Here is a 22,457-nt window from a genome sequence, read left to right on the forward strand (position 1 = left end):
TTACCTAGTTAACAATTGCAAGTAATAGATTTTCTTCTCATAATAATAAATTACTTCCTTATTTTTTTTGAGTATTTACATTACCGAAACCTTTATTATAACAAAAGGCTAGGTATTCTCATACAAATTATTAATTATCATGGTTCGAACAAATGAATCTTGATTTCAACAGACATTTTAATACTTAACCTTTAGATATTCTGATTAAAATATTAAATGGCTAATGGAAAATATTACCATTGTGAAATCTTCACAGTTCATTCCTCTTCGGAGTTCTTGAGGTAAATAAGAGAAAACCAGATTTTAAAGATGAATGTCAAGGATACATTTACGAACATAAATCAGAAACAAGAAAGGTATGTTCATAAGGGTAAATCCATATCAAATCAACTAATGATCGTTGCTGATAAAATTTATTAATTTTTAATTGTTGTACACGAACTTATATTATATTTATAGAGCTGAAACCAACTATACATTCAGTTTAAGAGCGGCTATTCTGTACAGGCACTACATTTAAGATTACCACACTATAAATACATTTAAAAATTTGAAAGTTCAAATTCGAAAAATGTAATTTTTTTTAATTAAAAATTTTAAAGAAAAACTAAGACCTGCTATTACTTTTTTTCTAGATAGGCTAGATACTACTTTTTAAAAATATTGATACTTGAGAGTCTCATCCATTATTATTAGTCTGCAAACATTGCAAATTTTCGAAAATCGACTACGTCTAACCTGAAATATCTCGAAAGGGACAGACTTGAAAAATCTAAAATTTTCACAAACCAACTGTGAAGTAAGTAATAAGTAGTTAAAATTTGATCGCTGAGACTGACTAATTTGTGAGTTGTGTTATACATCTATTCAAGTACAACTCAACACTGATGATTCGTTCTACATCTGAACTAGATATGTTTGGTATTAAAACATACAGTTCAGTTCATTGAGTGTGTTGTTTTATCGTAATAATATTTTCCTAGGATAAACTAATTGCTCACCATGTTTGAAAGAAATAATTAGAAAATAAATGCTTTTTTATTTTATGTACTTTTTCAACTTACGCAATTCATAAAGTAGTCGAGATCACTTTATTAATAGGATGTCCTATTTACCTTACTATTTAGGCGAACACAAACAAAAACACATCTTTAAAGTCTCCAGTCCCCAGCCGGCTGCCTTTGTACTGAAGCTAAGACGCAGCGGTGCCAGATGGTAGATCTAGCATAATTTGTACGTCTTTAGCATCTAGCATCTTGCTTTTAGCATCCTGTTCAAATCTAGCATAATTTCAGGAAGTTTATCAAAAAGCCGCAAAACCTGGAGATGAAAGAAAAATTGTCGTGGGAAGAAAAAGAACGGCAGAAATGTGGCAGTGGTAAGAATCTGATTCTAGGATGAGGGACCTGTACCGGACATCATTAGGTGCATATATGGACAATGCAAGTTAGAGAAGGTTCAACCTTGAGGATATTGATTCCACCGACAAACAGTTTTCTTTCATAGAATGTATTTATTTAAGTACGGAGGTGAGCAATGCCTTAGGAACATTGATACGAGTTAGGGAGAAAGTTCACAAGTTCAAATCTACTTGTAGAGTATTTTTAATAAGTGCGTGTATGGAAATCAAGAAGGGATACAATTTTGGAGATGCAATAATCTCAAAATTATCTTGGTTGACTTCTCGAATCGCCATTCAAAATATACAGAAGAAACCAGCATCAATAGCTGACTTGGCTGCTCATTTACCACGCGTTGTAAATGACACTAGGGAAATCCAAGTTCTGGAAGATTTGTGGAGGAAATTGTCCGAGGCCAATTTTCCTCGTGAATGGTCAGATTTTTAGGTAGATAAATTCTGTCTGTCTATTAGAGATTCTAGAGACTTATTAGAACAAGAATACACAAAATGGGGCGATTTTGCTTTAGATGCTATGGTCTTGCCTCATTCTAGTACAGCATGAGAGATTTTTTTTCCCCGAAAATTAACACGATAAAAACCAAATGCAGAAACGGACTGCTTACCGACACGATTAACGGGATTTTCGGTGCTCAATGTCCAACCTACTGACTGCAATAAGTTTTCTCCTTCGCAAACAATGGTAAAAGGAGTGGGGAGTTCAAATGTGTACGCAAATGAAAAAGAAGATGAGGAGGACACCTTTTTCGAGGAGGAGGAGGAGGATGTGTAAATAGTTCTGACGTTATAATGAACATTTGTGTATATAGGCCTATATCCTGTGTTCCATATCGTGCGTGTTGTACATTCATATTTTGTATGTGTTTGTGTGTGAGTACATGTATGTGTGTATATCTACATAATTATCATATAAAATAGCTTAGAAAAATAGAAAATGAAATGAAATTTTTGAATTTTTACGTCCCACGGTTATGCCGGTTAGGTTAAAGAAGACGGTGATGATGAGTGAAATGGTGGAATGAAGAAAGTGGGAGGAAACGGGAGAACCCCGAGAAAACCCACGAGCACGGTTTGTCCACCACAAAGTCCACACGACGCGAGCTGGGATCGAACCAGGGACCCCAAGCACCGGAGGTGAACGCTCTACCACTGAGCCACCGCGCCCCCACATTAGCGGGCTTAGAAAAACAGACGGTGCAGAGAGGATGTCTAAGCAGGTCATGTGATAAGTTTTCAATTTATAATAAAGTTAGTTTTCTATTATATTTGTTATTTACTGCTCTGCCTTTTTTTAAGTGACAGACTAAAACTGTTAATGAAACTAATACATCACAAGAAAAACAGCCAGTCAAGAAAGGAAAAAAAAAAATCAGAAAACATTAGTTTCCAGAAGTTTTAATGCTTGTGTTGGAACTTCAATCTTTCGTTTGTTTGTTTGAATTAGGTTAGTAGGAACAAAAAAAAGGAAAAAATAGAAAGGCTTTTCTACATCCTGAGTTATTTTTAAGTTTAGAGATTTTTTCTTTAAAAACTCCTGAATTAGTAATTATGAGGATCTAGCATAATTTGACCGAATCTAGCATAATTTCGATCAGGTTTTGGAATAACTTCGAGCTGTAAGTCTAGCAACACTAAAAATATATCTTGCGTTGACTCCAACTCCCACCCATTTTATGTATGTACCATTAGAAGAAGTGCAATCAAACATCATGACATTACAGAGATTTGGTTCTTGCAAGCAAATTCCACAGATCAGGTTATTTCATAGATTTGTACTCTAAGTCAAACAAAAATAAGATATTATGTAAAGTCACATTCAAAAGAGTTTACTGATTGCAGCATAACAGCTATTTCAGAAGATTGTCGTAATTGAAAATACAAAATACCGTAGCTTGCATTTAGAAGAACTGGTGAATCGGGAAACTTAAAAGAACAAGTGATGAAAACAACGATTTTTTTTTATTGACTTCTTTCACATGGCCCCCAAAACTTCTTTCCAAATATCTAAGATGACAAGTGTGAATGCTAATTGGTAAGATCTTAAGGAAACAATCGCCATTATAGAGTTCGCAACTGTTATAGATCGAAGCTTCAATACCAGCGAAAAACTATGTATTGAATGAAATCAGTAAACTTTTTTCAGCAATGACATTTTATGACGATAAAAAAAGAAGAATTAACAGTTGTGTTTTTGCTTCAAGTATGAACAGTATATATCAGTGTTACTAATTTGAGACTTTTCAAGTGTGTTCCTTTTGATATTTAAGATTGAACATACCTGAATTTCGAAAACATCGCAACGACCCATAAGAAAAAAGAATGAGATTCTCAGGTATCAAATTTTTATGTAGTAGTATACTACGAAGCCTATATCTAAAACACTTTAGGGATAAGTTCTTATTTATTTATTTATTTCAAAAATGACAATTTGTGTTTTTAAACTAATATTCAACAAATTATTAAAAATATTTGTAGTCTAATAGCCTTAAATATAGTCTGGACAAAATATTGTGCATTTAAAGTGGATCACCATCCGGAAGTCAGTCAATGTTTTAGCTCATTCCCTTAACTACTGTGTAATGAAATGTTACATACTATAAATATTGTACTATAAGAGAGAGTTATGTTTCAGCTACAACACAAAACACTGATTCATTTGGCTGTGTCTTCTGACACCGAAAGAGGTAACAAATAAAAGAAAATATTTGATTTGTTTTACAATGGGCACACAAGATGGCATTTGCTGTTGGATCTTACTAGAAGTGCTCAGTTTTATGAAATGTTCATTTGCATGCGTAAAGAATTTTAAAGTAATGGTCTTATTACGAAATATTGTCTGACCGTTTTCCATGTCATGTTTCACATTTTATTTAAATGTTAATTTACATTTAAGGAAATAGATTTTCAGAAGAAACTTGCGCAGAACGCTATAACGCGTTGTTGCCAAATATGTAGGTTTACTGTGGTAGTCACAATAAGAAAATTCCTGATTCTAGCGTTGCAATTAGAGAAGCGGAACTTAACTGTGAATTGCGATAAGGTCGAAAACTAATTTCTCCAGTAAGTATCCAAGCAGAATTCCATGATTACTTCTATATTATCTGGTACCATTAAACACTCGACATTATCTGGCAACGCCGCACTATTCAAGCAGCGTTTAGCATAGCACCGAGAACACCTAGTGATCGACCTTAATTCCCTTTAAATCTGTTTTTGTTTGAAATCAGTATCTTCAAAAATAATGATCTTACATTGTAAACTGCAAAATAGGCTTACGGCCTTATAGAAAGTGGCTGCCCAAAAGAAAACAGAATATCTATATTTTAAAAAAAAGGATAAATTCTGGTTTTTCTACTCTCTAACTATAGTACAACTTCGTGTACAAAAATTAAAGAAGAAAAAAAAATAAATTTTGCCAGAAATTTTTACTCTGAAATTGGGTGATTTTAAGTGAATTGACCTTATATTGAAAGTTTCATTTTACCTTTCAACTCTCTCTCTCCTTTTTCAGCGCCAAGTTGCTGTTGGTACGGATCAGTCAAAATTATGAGATAAATCAATATATTCTTCATTCTGTATCTTATTTTGATTTTGTTTTGTCCGGGTTCAACTTGTACTTTTACACACCAAAATAATAACGAGACAGGGATTTGTAAGAATCACCAACTTATAGTATATTCTACTACGTACGTAATTTCAAAACAAATTACAGCGAAATGCCTACAACCACATCTAATCTGACACTTAAATACACTCACACTGATAAGAACAAAACAACTTATGGTCCCAGAACTTCGGCTTACTTTTCTCATTGAAAATTCGTGATTAATTTAGAAAACTCAAACTGAAATCGTCATTCTTTTCACTGTAATACTAATAACTATTTAATGATACTAGTAGTTTGATTGAGAAATATTACATAAATATAACATTTTCACGTAACTATTTAATGGCCAAAAGTCCTCTAAAGAAGAATGTCGTATACTCATTTTTTGCTTCGTCAGTAAAATTTATTATTTCAAGTATAATGAATTACAGAAACAACTTTACGAAAATCATTGATTATGTGTAATTATATATATATATATCTATATATATATATATATATATATAGTTAGGGAAGACTCTTTTCTGAACTTTTCTGAGCATAAGACACTTCTTACATTGAGAATGGAAGTTCTTCAATTTCTTAAGCAACCACCAATACAGTTAGTTTTAACGAATTCACAATATAGCCCATTGTGTCATATTTTCGACTTATTCAATTATTAGACTGTAAGAACAATGTTATATACATCAGTCAAGTATGGCGTTTCAATCACCATACTAATCGTACACGAAACAAAATTAGATAATCTTTGTACTGTACTTTCTTCTAACTCAACACCTCATGACGATATTCACAGAAGAAACTTTTATTTCAGTGGTATATACACATATTCGAGAACGAATTCAATTAATATGCAAAATAAATATAACATATTAACTTAAATAAGTCTTTCTCTAAAACTTCCTTTCTCACATAACTGTACAAAAAGAAACTTAAGTAAAAACGCGTTACAGTCTTAAATCTGAAAACTTTTTTACAGAAAAGTTAAACGTAACATATTGTAACAAGTTATAATTAAATAAAACAGAAGAAGTTTACTCTGTTGTAACCAACTTAATTATGGTACTGATAATTTTTCGCCCTCTGGAATGAGTCAGGAGATTTAATGTTGGATTCTGAATTTTTTCGTCTAGTAACTTCAGCAACTCTCCACGAATTACTTTCAATAATTCAGCGACCTGCAAAATGAACATTTGATCAGATAATACTCTAAATGTTAAGCAGATGAATATAATACATTCACTAACTTAAGTGAAAAATCTAAAATAAAATATTCTCACATTTTTTTCCTTGTTGACAGATATTTCAAGATTATGGTTAGTGAATCTGTTTATAACGAAACGTAGAAATAAAGGAGCGTCCACAGATTGTTTCCCAATCCCAGACAAACGCATTATAATATATCTAACACAAAATTATGAAGCACCGTAACTTTTGAATGCATAAAACATGATTTTTCACCACTCTATACAGTTAGGATATGGTGATTAATTATCCACACTGCTTAGAAATATAATACAATTGAAACATTATATATAGTTTACAACCATGATGTGCAGGATTGTAATTCCTAGACAATACCTTGTTCACTGTAGTTTTTTTTTTTTTTTTTTTTTAATAGCAGGAACAGTTTTGTGGCTTGTGTAGTGGTTCAAAACTCTTTCGAGTCGACATGTTAATTTTTCTTCTTTTTAATTCCCTCCAAGTAGCTACAGGTGGTAGTATTTTTTTTTTTCACTTTCAAATTAGTATAAAATAACGCTACAATATTGACGTATTAAACGAATCATTTTCTTAAATGTATTAAAAACTTTTCTTTTCGTCGCATGTACCATATTTACTCAAATATAAGCGTCCCATATATATATATATATATATATATATATATATATATATATATATATATATATATATATATATCAAAATGTAGGGTTGAAGTTCTTGAAGTGCGTTTATAATTCCACATTACGTTTTTCGACAAATGATTAAAACTTCATAATACCGGTAGTTGCCGTGTCTGAGTTCCGTGTTTCACGTCGTTATGCAACACTGAGGTTATGAAGGACGAGGAACCTACTATCAACGTGGGCTCCAAACCACGACCAGAGTTTGAATCCGGTATAGTTGGCGGATGCACAGACCACCATGAAACATCAATCTTCAGAGTATAGATTGTTCCCTACTACATACAACGATCTGGATTACAGGACTAAGCCACCGATCTCGGCCTAGTAGATACAGGTTCATGGTTTTTAGTTGTTTATAATACATTGTAAACAATAACAATGGTACAAGAATTCTGACAATATAAAATTCTCTTGTCAATTGTTCAGTTCATAACACTGTACATAAATAAAGCATAGTCTTTCAGAGTGGATAGAGGTATTACCGGTAGCTCCATTTGGAAAGATACTTCTAACAAGTCAATCGTTATGCAACCAATGACGTGCCAAAGTTTGGTTTGATGTTTCATAGTTGCGCGAATTTTCTGTAGTGATCTTATACCGATGTATCCGCATAATTAACGGATTCTCAAAGCCGACACTAAAATAAAGTGAAGCTTACATTCCAGTAAATATGGTATGTGTGTGCCCTACAATTCGAAAGATATTGAGAAAGTCACTCAGTATAGTAGTGTTTTCACTTTTGGAAACAAATCGTAGTCCCAAGGATTCATGTCTAGTGAGTAATGCTGTGACTTCAGTACCTCGCAACCCAACTTTTGCAGTAAGTTCAGCGTGTCATGTAACTTACAGTATACTTGGCATTCTCATGGAAGACAATTTAACATTTATTTATTTATTTTTTAATTTGTTCACCAACACGATGTTTCACAAATGCTTACAGGTCTTTGTCCTAACAACAAACAGCAAAGCAAGTTCATGTTCAGTTCGCAACTATCCCTCATTATGCATATGCAATGTAAAGGATTACAGAACAAGGTTTTATATATATATATATATATATATATATATATATATATATATATATATATATATATATATAAAGTGATTTAGTAACCAATTTATATTGTATCGAGAAAATTCTGTATATATAAACATACCACTGTTGTTACAAAAATTATGTGAAGACTTACGTAAAAGAAAGTTTAAAGCCTAAGTCCTGAATAAAAGTGCCAGTGAGAAGAACTTGGAAAATAGGCTAAAAAACACATGAAAGGAACATTTTTCAGGATTTAATTATTATTGAAACAATTCAGTTTAAATTGAAATTAAGCCATCGCAATATATTACGGTAGAAGTACACAAAAATTAATCCTCGAATCTTAACATGGTTAGACTCTTGTCCTATTTTAAATAACTAAATTGAAACAATATAGTTTTAAACATCTAATTCATACTGTCGAAATATTTTTTAAATCGACAAGTTACCTGGATGCTAGCGACATCTATTGGCGCCAAACAGGTAAGCAACGACACTATTAGCGTGATTATTTCTATTAGGAATTTGCATGACGAACAGACTGAGACATTTCCCTTTCATAAATAGGAAAAACAAACAGATCTGAATGATGAATATATAAAGTAACGTGGAATTACGGATATATAATACGGATTATGGAGGAACGATATAATCATGCTGGTTGGTCGTTATCGTATTAACGGTGACTTCTATTGGTATGACTTTCCTAGATTAGATGCTATTATGAGCATAACAATCAGTACGTCTTGTATCTTATAATTTCTATTCTGAACCTTAGTCTCCCAATCGTATCACCATCTTAATACTCTCTTTTACTTGACTAGTACTTAATGTAGCATTCTTCATTTTGAATCTTTTCGCATAACCATCAAAATCTATAACTTGAACAACAAACTTGCAACATCTTGACAACTATTTTCACTTTCTTGGAATTAAAAACTTAATCAAGCGGTGAGCCTCATTCCATTGGATCCATCAGTTAGATCCTAGCGCCCAATCCAATACTCAAGAAATTGCACAATGAGCCACTGATGTACGCTCGTACATCCTTGAAAGTAATATACAAAGCTTTTATCGTCATTTAGCTGAGAAGAAACATTGCCTCCTGTAGAATTTCCAACTACCACACAACATTGAGGATAGTATGGATTAACGCCGATAAAATAAATCAGGTGCCCTCATTTGCCATACCACACGGTAATATTTTCTGAAGCAGCCTCTTTGGAGGGTCTGTCCAGTGGAAGCTAAGTTCACTACAAACTATTGACAGTTAACCTATCCACTGACAAAGAACAGTTTTATTGAACAGAATGGCCTTAGGAAATGATTCTTTTCATATCTGTCCACAACCCCAAATCTGTTAGGGCTGTCTTGCAAAGTTTTTGTTGTATTTGGATTTTAAATGGGTGCCATTTACTTGTGTGCAGAATCCATAGAATTGGTATCTGACTGACAAACGGTGTGTACTGTGCGTTCGACTTTTCGTGAATGCTGCCTAAGCTTTCATTCTTTCATCAGTAGAAGTTTTAGGTCTCAACAACATTTCCCCTTTCATTGTTCATTTCACTCTCAGCATTTAAATTAAAGTGCGTTATGCATACATCTACGAGAGGAAACTCACGAATGCAACCATGCTAAGTACACAAACAAAGGACTCTTATCCCGATGTGCAACGGTGAATTTGAAATGGACGACATCTCCTGTTTTGGAGGAAAAGGATATCCTGGGGCTTTTAACTCACAATGTACATTATTTCTTATGTCGATCGCTAACAGTAGATAATCAACGACATTTTAAACTCCCTCAACAGACCATTGTATGTTCTTTCATATGATACATACATCAATATTCTGTGGGCAGACACAAACACACACACACACACACACACACACACAGAGAGATTATATATACATATTAATGACTTTGGTTAACTTGTGAATACTTCGGATCAGAGATGTTCACCCTCGCGAGGGTGGCCCTCTCGAGGGCATCCTCACCCTCAAGTTCCCTCGCCCACAGTGACGCGAGGGCGAGGGAGCGCGAGGGCAAGGACAAGGTTTGGCTGCGAGGGCGAGGGTGCGCGAGGGCGAGGACAAGCTTCGATGGCGAGGGTGAGGGTGCGCGAGGGCGAGGACAAGTTTCGGCAGCGAGGGCGAGGGTGCGCGAGGGCGAGGAAAAGCTTCGATGGCGAGGGTGAGGGTGCGCGAGGGCGAGGAAAAGCTTCGACGAAGAGGGCGAGGGTGCGCGAGGGCGAGGACAAGTTTCGGTAGCGAGGGCGAGGGTGCGCGAGGGCGAGGACAAGCTTCGATGGCGAGGGTGAGGGTGCGCGAGGGCGAGGAAAAGCTTCGACGAAGAGGGCGAGGGTGCGCGAGGGCGAGGACAAGTTTCGGCAGCGAGGGTGAGGATGCGCGAGGGCGAGGACAAGCTTCGATGGCGGGAGTGAGGGTGCGCGAGGGCGAGGAAAAGCTTCGACGAAGAGGGCGAGGGTGAACGAGGATGAGGGCCAAGTGTTACTGCGGAAGCGAGGGTGCACGATGGCTAGAGACAACTTCCTTCAGGAGAACAAGGGCACGCGAGGGAGGAGGACAAGCTTCCTTAAAAGCAACTGTTTTGGAGTTTGCTCTTTGACCTCTTTTGGAGAGAGGCAAAATTGAAAATATCATCTGCCATGTCCCCTAGATGAAAAGTTAGTGTCATAGCAAGGTTATACATTAATCATATTTTTCCTTTCAATTAAATTTCTCTTGTGTACGTACATAATTATTAAAAATAATAATGCAAATAAGAATAATATTTGATTTTTCCCATGAAAGTTTCCGGGTAGAAATAGCGCTACAGTAAGAAGTAAGTGTGGCTCATTGTTGCCCTCCCTGTGTTGGAGACGTTTTAGATAAGAAGTGTCTACTACACTGTCATGTTTAAAGAGTGTTGGTAGACAGACAGACAGTCACTCACGTCATTCAGCTGTAAATGACAAGAGCGCTGATATCTGAACAAACACAATCAATGAGAGAACCATCAGAATGCAATAGATCAGATGGATAAGACTTGATGGAATGACTTTGGTTCATAGATGGCCATTTTGCTCTGGACTCTCTCGGACTCGGGCTCATTTTTTTCAACTGGGCTCTCGCTCATTTATTCCTTTGGGAATCGTGCTCGGGCTCACTTCCATCAGTTGGACTCGCGCTGACTTATTTCATTGGCGCTCGGGGTAGCGCTTAGTTATTGAACCCAAGAACGGTTGAGCGCGAATGCCGACCTAGCGAGCGTTGGGCTCGTGAGTTTGGATGCCCATGAAATGGGCTGATTAATAGCATACATCCTCCTCCAATGTCCACCAGTGATGAAGTTGTTACAATTAATCGGAATTTTCATAGTTTTGTGACAGCCCAAACTATTATCTGAATCGATATTTGTTAAAATAATGTCAGTCACTATTGTATCGATTTTCATTGTTTCTGTTTTTATAATCTACGTGGGTAGAGCTATTATTTAGTTACAAAATAAATAATATGTTTTTTCTTGTCCTTAAATAGAAATATCTGACACGTTAATACTGAAATTTTGTTAAAAGAGCTGCTTTAACAAAATAAATTTAATAAGTTCCACAAGACATAAGTTGTTTATGCAGCCGAAATTTGCAACTGTTGACTGATTGCCGTTTAGCGTCCTCTTTCGTCGGCGAGGCTATATGAGAAGTGGACCTATAGGTTTAACGCGGAATTCGATCCACTGTCGTTCAATGTTATCCCACTCGGAATTGTCCCCAGGACCCCATGCACCAAAGGTTCGCGTGCAAGCCAGTGAGATAGGGTTTGTATGTTGTGTTGTTCAATGATTTTTATTAGGAATAAAATACGTTACAGGATGATATACTGATTGTAAATATTATAGAGCAAGTATTGAACGATTGTGTGGTAAAAGGAGAAATATAAATTTGGACAAATTAAAAAAAAAAGGCCTGAAAAAAACTGTAGGATAGACTATATGAAACATATAAAACTTAGGAAAAGCCACTTCAGCAAAACGAGCAGAATTTTGTTGTGGGTAAACAGTTTAATCATATTATTATTAATTTCGCACAAATGTGCCACACATCATAGCATGGGCGGCGATTAGGGGGGCAAAGGGGGACAGTTACCCCCCTCTTTTGAAATGACCCATTAATGTCGCTATATAGTTTCATTTGGAAATATAAAGTTTTTGTATGTATTAAGGTTCATAGAATGAAAATGGTGCCATAAAATATTTGCCGTTCCGTGAGTACGTATTAGTTGTCTTCCCGTGCAGTTAAGAAAGCTACAGGAGTTGCGTTTTAATTGCCACGAAAAATGGCTCAAAAATTAACCTATCCGAGTGTACTTTCATATTCATTTCTTCTTACAAGGACTCGATATGTTAGTCAGCCGCTTTGGAACTAATTAAGATAACATTTCGCAGGAAAAGAAGTCCTTCATAAGCAGTGTGTCTTTCAGAAACAATGTTCTGGGGGGAAGGGCACACTTAGTATCCCGGGGCGGCACTGCAGGTACTATTCTATTCATTATTATATTATAGACGTATTATTTTGGTGTCCTTCGTGGGAGGCTCTCAGAGCTTCGGGGGGCAGTACCCCCCAAAAAAAACATGTCTGGAAGAAACACTCTTCAGACTGTTGATAAATGATGTAAACGTCACTATCGACCGAGATCTCCATTGTAACAGTTGTTCCATTTTAAGTGTACAGTAAGTTATACAGTTGTAACAGTTGTTCCACAGTAAGTTATACGATGATATGTTTAGATTTCTTTCTTTAGGACGTATGTTAAGCAAGGGCGGATCCAGGACGGACTTCTGGTGGGGGTGGTGGGTTGTAATACTGCTACTTAGAGCTACTTTTAAGAGCTCCAAACTCTGGGATGCGTTTTATTTGTATATATAAAATAAAGAAGTTTCCTCTTCTGGGGGGGAGCGATCGCCCCCCTTGATCCGCCACTGACGATAAGGAAATAATTCAACAAATAGGTTGAATAATTGATGCTCTGATCCTCACGAAGGAGGCCCTCTCGAGGCCTCCTCACCCTCAATTACCCTCGCCCTCAATGATATGAGGGCGAGGGTGCGCGAGGGCGAGGAAGAGTTTTGAGCACGAAGGCGAGGGCGAGCGAGGATAATGGACAACACCTATCGCGAGGGCGAGGGTGCGCGAGGGCGAGGACAAGCTTCGATGGCGAGGGTGAGGGTGCGCGAGGGCGAGGAAAAGCTTCGACGAAAAGGGCGAGGGTGTGCGAGGGCGAGGAGAAGCTTCGACAGCGAGGGTGAGGGTGCGCGAGGGCGAGGACAAGCTTCGATGGCGTGGGTGAGGTTGCGCGAGGGCGAGGACAAGCTTCGATGGCGAGGGTGAGGGTGCGCGAGGGCGAGGACAAGTTTTGGCCGCGAGGGCGAGGGTGCGCGAGGGCGAGGACAAGCTTCGACGGCGAGGGCGAGGGTGAACGAGGGCGAGGGCCAACTGCTACTGCGAGGGCGAGGGTGAGTGAGGTCGAACTAAAATGAACATCTATGCTTCGGATAGGGTTTTACGGGTCAGGAATCTATTCATGTAATTTTACACTACATTTTCGAAATCTTTAAGAAATGTCCAGTGAATTTCAATACTTTTCCTTTAATAATGATACACTACTTAACTGAAATGAAACATATTGCCGGTTACCGCATAGTTAAAAAAAAACAACTTTTTTTTTCTTCTTTCAAGACCAGTTTTAGAGGACATAATTCGAGGACAAAAACAGGTCAATCTTTCTTGTGGCTCCTGATGACAATCGCAAGACTCTTCCTAATGATGGCAACATTTGACTCATTGACAGTACATGAGTGGGCACTAATGTCCTTTTGGCAGTTTTGCTACTGATAAGTTAGTTTATTTCGTAATTCCACTATACCTATCTGACGAGGCACTGCGTTTTGTGCGTGCTGTGTGTTTGATGTGAATTGTTGCTGTTTTTATATGGTGCGATTAGTTGAAAAAGTTGTCGCGAGGGAAGATCTGAGAGGATTTCTACCTTTCTTTGCAGGGTGGCCAGAACGTAAGAACATTAAAAGTCAATACACACGGTCCATTTCTTGGTTTGTTGGGTTTTAATATTGTTAAAGTAATTGTTGTGATTTGAAATAGAAAATAAAAGACATCCACAAACTGCCACACAAAGTAATGCATTCCGATATTAGAAGAACTACATATAAAGTGCTATAACTTTGTAGAAAAAAAAGAAAAAAAAAGTTGACATGTTGCATTCAATGAAACAACAAAAAGAACTCCTTGTGCGGAAGACAGAAGTGTGAGAACTGTTATTAAAATTGATATAGTTTATTCAGCCATACTGTGCAAAGCATAAATCCACACTGTAGATCAGTGGCGTAGACAAGCGGCTGACACGCTCAAGCCTTACTCTGTTAGTATAGTGACATAAAGAAAACTGTTCTACCAATATGCAGTATATTCCGTTTGTAATCCCCGATAATACGACTTTTCTTATAAATTATCACAAGTCATATTAAAAAAACTTACTTCGTAGAAGCTCCTTTAATCATATATAAGAATTTAACAAATTTGTTATGTACTGTATTAGTTGTCGTCTTCTCGTCAGCATATGCATAAAAATATACCGTCTTCGGGTACGAGTATAGAGCATTAAAAAAAGAAAGAGGATGCTTTTTTTGAATGTATTGTGCTCCTGCTTCGCCGAATTGTTAGTGCACACGACTTCATAGCGTGTGTAGTCCATGGTTTTACTACCATTTGAATCACTAACATTTTCTGGTGTAGGTCCATTATCATGAAAGACCGTGGTGGTTCAGTCGTAGAGCACTCACCTCTGGTGTGCGGGTTCCTGGTTCGATCCCAACTGGTGCCAACTAGGCCTTGTAATGGATAACCATCACTGCTTCGGTTTTCTCGGGTTCTCCCGCTTCTAGTATTTTCTTCATTGCACCAGTTCTTCACTATCATCATTGTCTTCCTTAGCCTCTAAGGAATAATCATGGGACATAAAACTGGGACATAAAGATTTCATTTCATTTTTTTTATCATCATGGAGCAATTGGAGAACTACGTGAAGTAGCGAACTTAGGTCCAGAAAGTCACAAATAATTATACCTCAATGTTGATGCGCTGAACACGCATCATCCAGTTGAACGTGTTACATCTGGCCAGCCATAGTTCTTCACAAATTGTAGTGGAAGTGAGTTTAGTACTTCTTTCTATCTGTTAACTAATTTTCCCAATATTTCAAAGTCGTGCGACTAAAGAAATGTGGCTTGTTATATGTCTCCCATGCAATTCAACTCACCTCTGGGTACTGAAATAAAATAATTAACATCATGTCGCAAGAACACATGAAAATCTGTCCAGCCATGCAGCAAACATTTCAGTCGGTCAGTGTACGGCTGCATCTCGACATGGCAGTTTATTAGCCTCATGATGTTGCTGGTTGTACCACTGCTGTAGACGTATTAAATTCATGCCTTTTTAATACAATTTAATATGCTTTAACTTCTATTGTTGTATGGGAAAATTAAGTTAGCAGCCACCTGCACTGTTCAATATTTTATCTCATGTTGGATAGTTTTACAAATTTAGCGGTCAACAACTTAGGGTATGCACATGACTGTTTCTATCAAATTTGATTCGGTTTAGCATATCCTTTAGTTTTCTTGAAAACCTGCTTATGAAAGAAATCCCAAGTAAAACCAGTACCTCTAGTTACTCTGCCATGTGGCTGACGTCACTTGTAAACAAGGAAATTAGTTCGCAACTTTGCAGCATGCACAGATAAATCAAACGAGCAATATAAATCATAGATAATATTGGAAAAATAAAGTATAGGGGTTCTCATACTTCCCTATAGATTCTATATGAAGCTGAATTTCAAAGAAATTTGAGAAGGTGGGGTGGACAACTGTATTTCAAGTAAATTATTTGGTGTGGAATGACCCAAGTTTTTGAACAGAGTTTGAAGAGATCATTGGTGCAATCACTTGTAAAATTTGACAGAGCTACCTAAAGATAACTCATATTTACAATCTCATAAAGAAAACTGACACTTAATACATCTACACCTTCGCCATAAATGTCAGAAACCCAGTTGAAATCTGATTCTATAGTCGATATCTTTCCAACATCTTACCACAGAGATAATTTACACATTCCGGTTATTGTTGCCATTTTTTCAACTTCATTTATATTCCTAAATGTACCCATTGTCGGGGCTTCTGAATTGAAGAAATTCAGTTCTCTCACAAATTCTCTTCCGAGACATATTAACAAACACCAACACTTCTACAGTGCTGGAAATTCCCGTCTATCTGTCCAGAAACATTCCTCAAACTCAATCACAGGCTCCGAGTAAGTATCCTCAAAATTTACCCCCAGACTCATTTATGTTCCTCAAGAAATGGAAATACACTTAGATTATCACCTTACCCAATGAACTACAATATGTTCTTAATCACTTACAACGCTTTCATCGCATGAGTTGCTTGTTTTCAACAGGTAACTGGTAATCCATTGCACTCAGAGCAATACTTCTTTTAGTCTTAACATAATTTTTAAGGGGGGCATAATGGCTCAGTGGTAGAGCGCTTACCTCTGGTGTGTGGGGTTCCTGGTTTGTTCGATCCCCGGAAAAGTAAGTTTGTGGTGGGTATTTTAATGAGTCTGCAATCCTGATTTATGTTCATGGAAAATTTAGAAACATAGCGTAAGTTGCAATGTTTGATATTATCAATCAGGATTCTGTTCACGTAATCTGGCTTGACTCTCTCTAGTGTTTTTTCTGCCTCACAGAACAGCCCTTACAAACAACGTAGTCACACTTTTATTTCAACTTGAGGCAGGCGGGAGAGAGGAAATAGGGCGAAGCCTGTAACTTCTTTGCTAACGCAACTAAACAAACGGATTTGTTCTGACTCGCACAAAATAAAAAGACTAACTCATACTGTTTCGAGGACAAGAGGACTCCACAGTAAGCTTTACGATGGTCATATACAAATTTTTATGAAGGAGACGTAAAATACTTTCTTAATGCACTTTACAATTTCGGAATTTATTGATATTTGATGTGTGTGTATGTAATTTATTCTAAGGATTTAAAGCACGAATGGATATTCTTGAACCACATTTTAAATTGATTTATCTCGGAAATGTTACAGTGAAAGCACGCATACGAAGCACAAATATGTTAAGCGTTACATTCGTAATTCAAATAAATTAGAAAATACAATAAGTAGAGAAAAGCCAATTGTCAAGTCACGTAAGGCAGGATTAAGGTGAACACATTGGAGTTAAGTAAATTCGGTTCCCGCTAAACTTGCGGAACTTTATGCATATTTTGAAGCTTCCCCGTGGGTACATGGTTATCAAACACAGTCTTCGGCATGGGATATGAGGGTCTGATTCTCTGTATGAGTACGTGTGATTCCGATTTCACACGTACTCATAATTCCGATTTCTAAGTCTTGGGGCTGAAAATGAATGATGGAATGAATTGCGCATTTGCTTTAGAAACGACTGAAATCGAATACACACTTGAAATCCAATGCACCCTGAAAATATTATAGTGTCCCTATTTTAGAAGTTAATAAATATCATAATTATACAAGAAATGAAGCTAGTTAACTTTTCACCATTACTTGGCTTTTTGGAAACTACACTATGGATAAGTATGTATGTTATTGGGTATGTAGTCAAATGATTTTTACGGAATCGATTGAGAAATTAAAATTGAAGAAATAGGTTGTGCAATTGACAACATCAATTGCTTTCCACTTCTCGAAAAGCTTGAATTCTTTGTGCTGAGTAAAATATTAAAATTAAGTTCAATAATACCGCATGCGAAACATATACTGGATATAAGTTCATTGTTAGTTTTCCTGCAATATTTCTGCCTCACATCAAAACTTTACAAATGCCTTTAGAAGTGAAAAATCACTTGACACTCCAAAGCCGAAGGGGGGGGGGGAGAAGCTGGTTTTCCCGCCACTGCTCAGTTGGTTTACTTTTTAAAGAAGTTCACAGTAACCGATTAATAATAATAATAATAATAATAATAATAATAATAATAATAATAATAATAACTTACCTCACGTGATTGGACTATAAATCTAATCCATCCATCTTCAAGAGAAATAACGAACGTTCCCTTATGGAGTTCAACATTAACACCACTGCCTGTGAAAAGGATAAGTGGAAGACACGGAACCATAGTGCATTCGCGGATGAAAACTTTGCTTGTTTTAATTTTCTCGTGGTACACCAAGTATGGACTCTTGAAATGATTACTGTGGAAGTTTACTGAAGAGGGATGAATAAATACCTGAAAACAAAACACATAAAAGTACAAAAAATAATAAAAGAACATAACATGTTTATTAATCACATAACAAGCTCAAATACTATCTGTCATAATGTAAAAAGTAACATTTGAGACTATCAGTCTTATGTAACATTCTACACAGAAATGTCATTGAATTAGATTACATTGGGTTTGAGTTTAGCGTCTCTTTTAGCAGTGAGGCTATATCAGACGTGGATCTACAGCTTAACTCTGTGTCTAACACCTGGGAAGTACTAGAATTTCTCCATATAATAGCATAACATATTTCATTCGAAAGTTTTATTAAAACAATTTATTTTACACATTTCAAAATTCGTCCAGATCTGTGCTGTTATTAATACTATGCGTTCACTTTTAGTTTTCCTTGCTAGGGAACCGTCAGAACGAGTTCTTTTTTTTCTTTCTTTTTTTTTTTTTTTTTTTCCTCAGTTGAAAGCTGTTTAAAATATGCTCTGCATTTAGCAACCTTTTCCCGTTGAGATATATTGCTTTCGGTTTTTACAAGTTAAGACACGGGAGCAAATTCACCTTAACTAAGAATATGTTTCAGTGAAACGTTCGAAGAAAGAACACAAACTACCTTTCATGAAATAATGTGTGTGTGTTGAAAATTAGTCATATTAACTGTGACTGAAATACGTGAATGGTAAGCTGATGAAGATGACGCAGTGGTAGGAGGAGGGTGAGGAGTAGTTTGAGATGGAGGTGATATGATTATTTTGGTGTTAAAAGGAAAATTTCTGTACTGAGTGGACAACTCGTCAATAAGCAGTACCGGAAGTCAATTGTACTTCAGGACCTAATACTTCGTACGATACTTCCTTCTCTATCAATTTTAACCTCAGGAAACCAATAACCATCGTAAAACTTATATTTATTCAATACAATTTGGACTCATCCTCTGCTCTAAATTACAGAATTTTGAACTAAATTTACTATAATAAATCACACTGACTATTACTATCAGTTCATAGTCTATTTATCTTGACAATATAGTATTTGTAATGGGTATATGTAAGTAGCTCAACCTCTTAACACCATATTGCCATTATATGCTTACTTTTCTACCAACGTCAATACCCCAGTAAATAGTAGTAAAAGTGGTAGCAGCAATGATATAATTTTCCGGAAATTGAAGACACTATACGTAACCTACATTTAAGACTTTAGTGCAGCCTGTTGATGGTATTAGGGATTTTATGGTTTCATTTCTGTTTATATTGTTATTAATAGTTCATGATACAAAACTCAGAAAAATAAATGATATAACCCTTTCCGACCGTACTCGCACAATCGTGCGGGTAGCTTTTCTGTATTATACAAGCGAGAATTTTACATTTTTCACGCTCATTACGGCTTGGATCGATTGTGCGAGTTCCGCCCTACGAATTTAATTTGTTCCTTCGTTGCAATTTAGCAAACCATGTGGATTTTGAAGGGTTTCATTTAGCTGAACTGAAGGCGGCATGGCTCGTAAAGGTAAATATTTTTATTTTTTATCTTCTTTGTTGCTTCAATACTTTATGTCAGTGTATTTTGTGACTCAAATGTCTAAAGAATTTTAATATGTTAACAATGTAGTAAAATCGTTTGTTCTATGGTATGTAATTTAGAAAATGCAAGTAGCACGATTGTGTGGCTTAGGCTTTATTTCTTGTCTTGTACATAATATGATCGACAGAAACACTAGATTCTACTTGAGCGTTTTCATCAAATATAGCATCTTAAAAATACTTAAATTTACTGTAATTTTAGGATAATGTTTTAATGTTATGTACACGCTTCCTGCAAAGAGGAGTTACCTTCTCCAAAATTTTCCTGGCCCGATATCAAGTCAATTTTTATGTGTACAAAGTATTGGTTTGAGAATATTTTGCACTAAATTTTTTATGTCGCTCCACAATTAGTGGCTACCACGGGCCTCGTCTGGAACGTACTACAATAGTAAAGGACCTCACTTTAATTCCCATTTTAGTTTACTTTGTTCATATTTAATTGAAGATAATTTGAACAGATATTATTTCACTTTATTCTATTGAGTAGACTATGAGTTTCTTTTGTAACAATTAAAAAATACTAGCATTTGACAATGTGAATGGTAATACCTTGCAGCCAAGCAATTAAATTACACAGTAATCTCTTTTTTTTTCCGTAGGACTATATTATACTGACGTCATAAAATTATTAGATGAATCAGATAGCAGCGAGAAATGATAAATGACTGCCTGCAATTCTTGAAGACATAGATCAAGAACAGGGCTGGACTAACTCACCTAGAGGCCCGGGGCTAGAAAAAAATATGTGGCCCTGCTGACTTCACCTAACACATTTCTGTGAAAGTACAGGAGGAAAGTTAAGGGAATATGTTTCATATTTTGGTCACATTTTATTGTATAATCATGATTGTATCTTCATGATTCTTTTTAGATAGTCAGTTGAGATTTTGATCAGAGTAGAGGCCCCTGTCAACCTGAAGGCCCGGGGCTATATCCCCCCTAAGCCCTCCCCCTTAATCCTGCCCTGTTCAAGAATGTGACCTAGAAATAGATATGTGATGTGGATTTAAAAGAGTTGTGGACGAATCCTGTACAAACGCTAAGGCAGATTGTTCTCCACAGAGGAGATTTTTTTTAAAAAAAAAAAAAAAAAAAAAAGAAAATTCTACATACCATCCAACAGACCTGTAGCAGATACGCGATACGACGGATATGATCATTTGCCAACAGTAGATGACATCAAATCACCAAGAATGTGTAAACTGGAAGGATGTAACAGCAGAACAAAGACCCGATAAGGAAAATGTGATTGTTACTTGTGTTTGTCGAAAGAAAAGAACTGCTTCAATTTCTAAGATTAAAATAAGACTGTATAAAAATATTTCATTGTGGCATTTGAAGTACTTACAGTAGTTCTAATATAATAACCCAGAAGCAAAAATGTACTTTTCTTTTAGTATTTTGATAAACAAATTATTTGGTGTAATGCATATCAATTTGCTAACATTTAACGAGCACAAAGTGAGGGTCTACTATTTTGACTGATATCACAAATGCAACCTAACCCGCACACTCATGCGGATCCATTGTTTTGATTTCTGGCGCAATTAAAATCTAATACGCACAATTGTGCGGGTTCACTTTCTTAGAACCTACAATGTTCTAAACATGTTTCATGTAGTATGGAAAAACCGGTTTTATGAAAATAATCTAAGAATTTCTACTCCCGTGCGGAAAGGGATAACATAAATCAGTTGAGAGTGCTCCAAGAGCATTACCAGAACGAACTTTAATAATTAATTTTTCTTATTAACTTCTACAGGGTTTATACAAGTTGTTCTATGTACTAAATATACTCATTAAAGAATTCTTGTAATGTATATGTCGATTTATAATTTCCTTGAGTACTAAATTTTTTCCACAGGTTTTGTTTAAGAGTTCTATTACAACGTTGAACGATATGTTGTTTTACGAAAACACATGCTCAAAATGGAGGGCTCAAAATTGAAAAATTCGCAAAATATCTCTCTATAATTATGAAAGGAGGAAACAACCGATTTAAACTTATATTTACACACCAAATCCTCTGTAGGTGTGAATTCAATAACTTACAAGAGTGAAAAAGTGATTTGACTGGACCGGGACTCGAATCCGGAATCTCCGGCATACCGTGCCGATGCGTTAACCACTGCGCCACCCAGTCCGCTTCCCAGAACAGCCAAACACTCTTTCACTCCTCCAGTTGGCGCTCTTCACTCAGACCACATGGCTTGTACCACAGCCTAGCTCCCGTGCTGGACAATCCAGTGTTCATATATTGAGAACACTTTTCGACGGTTGAAATTTCATTCCAATATACTGGATTGTCCACGCACAGCAGCTAACTGCAGGAGTGAGTGTGTGTTTGGTTGTTCTAGAAAGCGGACTAGGTGGCGTAGTGGTTAACGCATCGGCACGGTATGCCGGAGATCCTGGGTTCGTGTCTCGGTCCAGTCAAATCACTTTTTCACTCTATGAATTACGGTTCCGGAGATTTAGCTCCTTAAATTTCCCGAAATCCGAACTCTTTTGGCCAATATCTGGAGAATGGTCGCCAGTTGGCCAGTGGTCACCGA

At 36.4% G+C, this 22,457-nt stretch overlaps 1 protein-coding gene across 1 annotated transcript in view; it reads right to left on the bottom strand.

Moving 5' to 3' along the window:
• Positions 1-400: 400 nt before the first annotated feature.
• The window catches only part of LOC145695123 (putative ATP-dependent RNA helicase DHX57), a 121,195-nt gene continuing 99,138 nt past the window's right edge, over positions 401-22,457 (bottom strand). Inside the window, exons 17-18 of the mRNA XM_081772045.1 lie at positions 18,092-18,325; positions 401-6,208 (exon numbers count right to left, since the gene is read on the bottom strand). Coding sequence (XP_081628171.1) covers positions 6,065-6,208; positions 18,092-18,325 — 378 coding nt within the window. The 3' untranslated portion in view covers positions 401-6,064. The remainder of the gene's footprint in view (positions 6,209-18,091; positions 18,326-22,457) is intronic.

Source organism: Thermobia domestica, chromosome 9 (genome assembly GCF_964235325.1).
Source record: "Thermobia domestica chromosome 9, izTheDome1.hap1.1, whole genome shotgun sequence".
Classification (NCBI taxonomy): Eukaryota; Metazoa; Arthropoda; class Insecta; order Zygentoma; family Lepismatidae; genus Thermobia; species Thermobia domestica.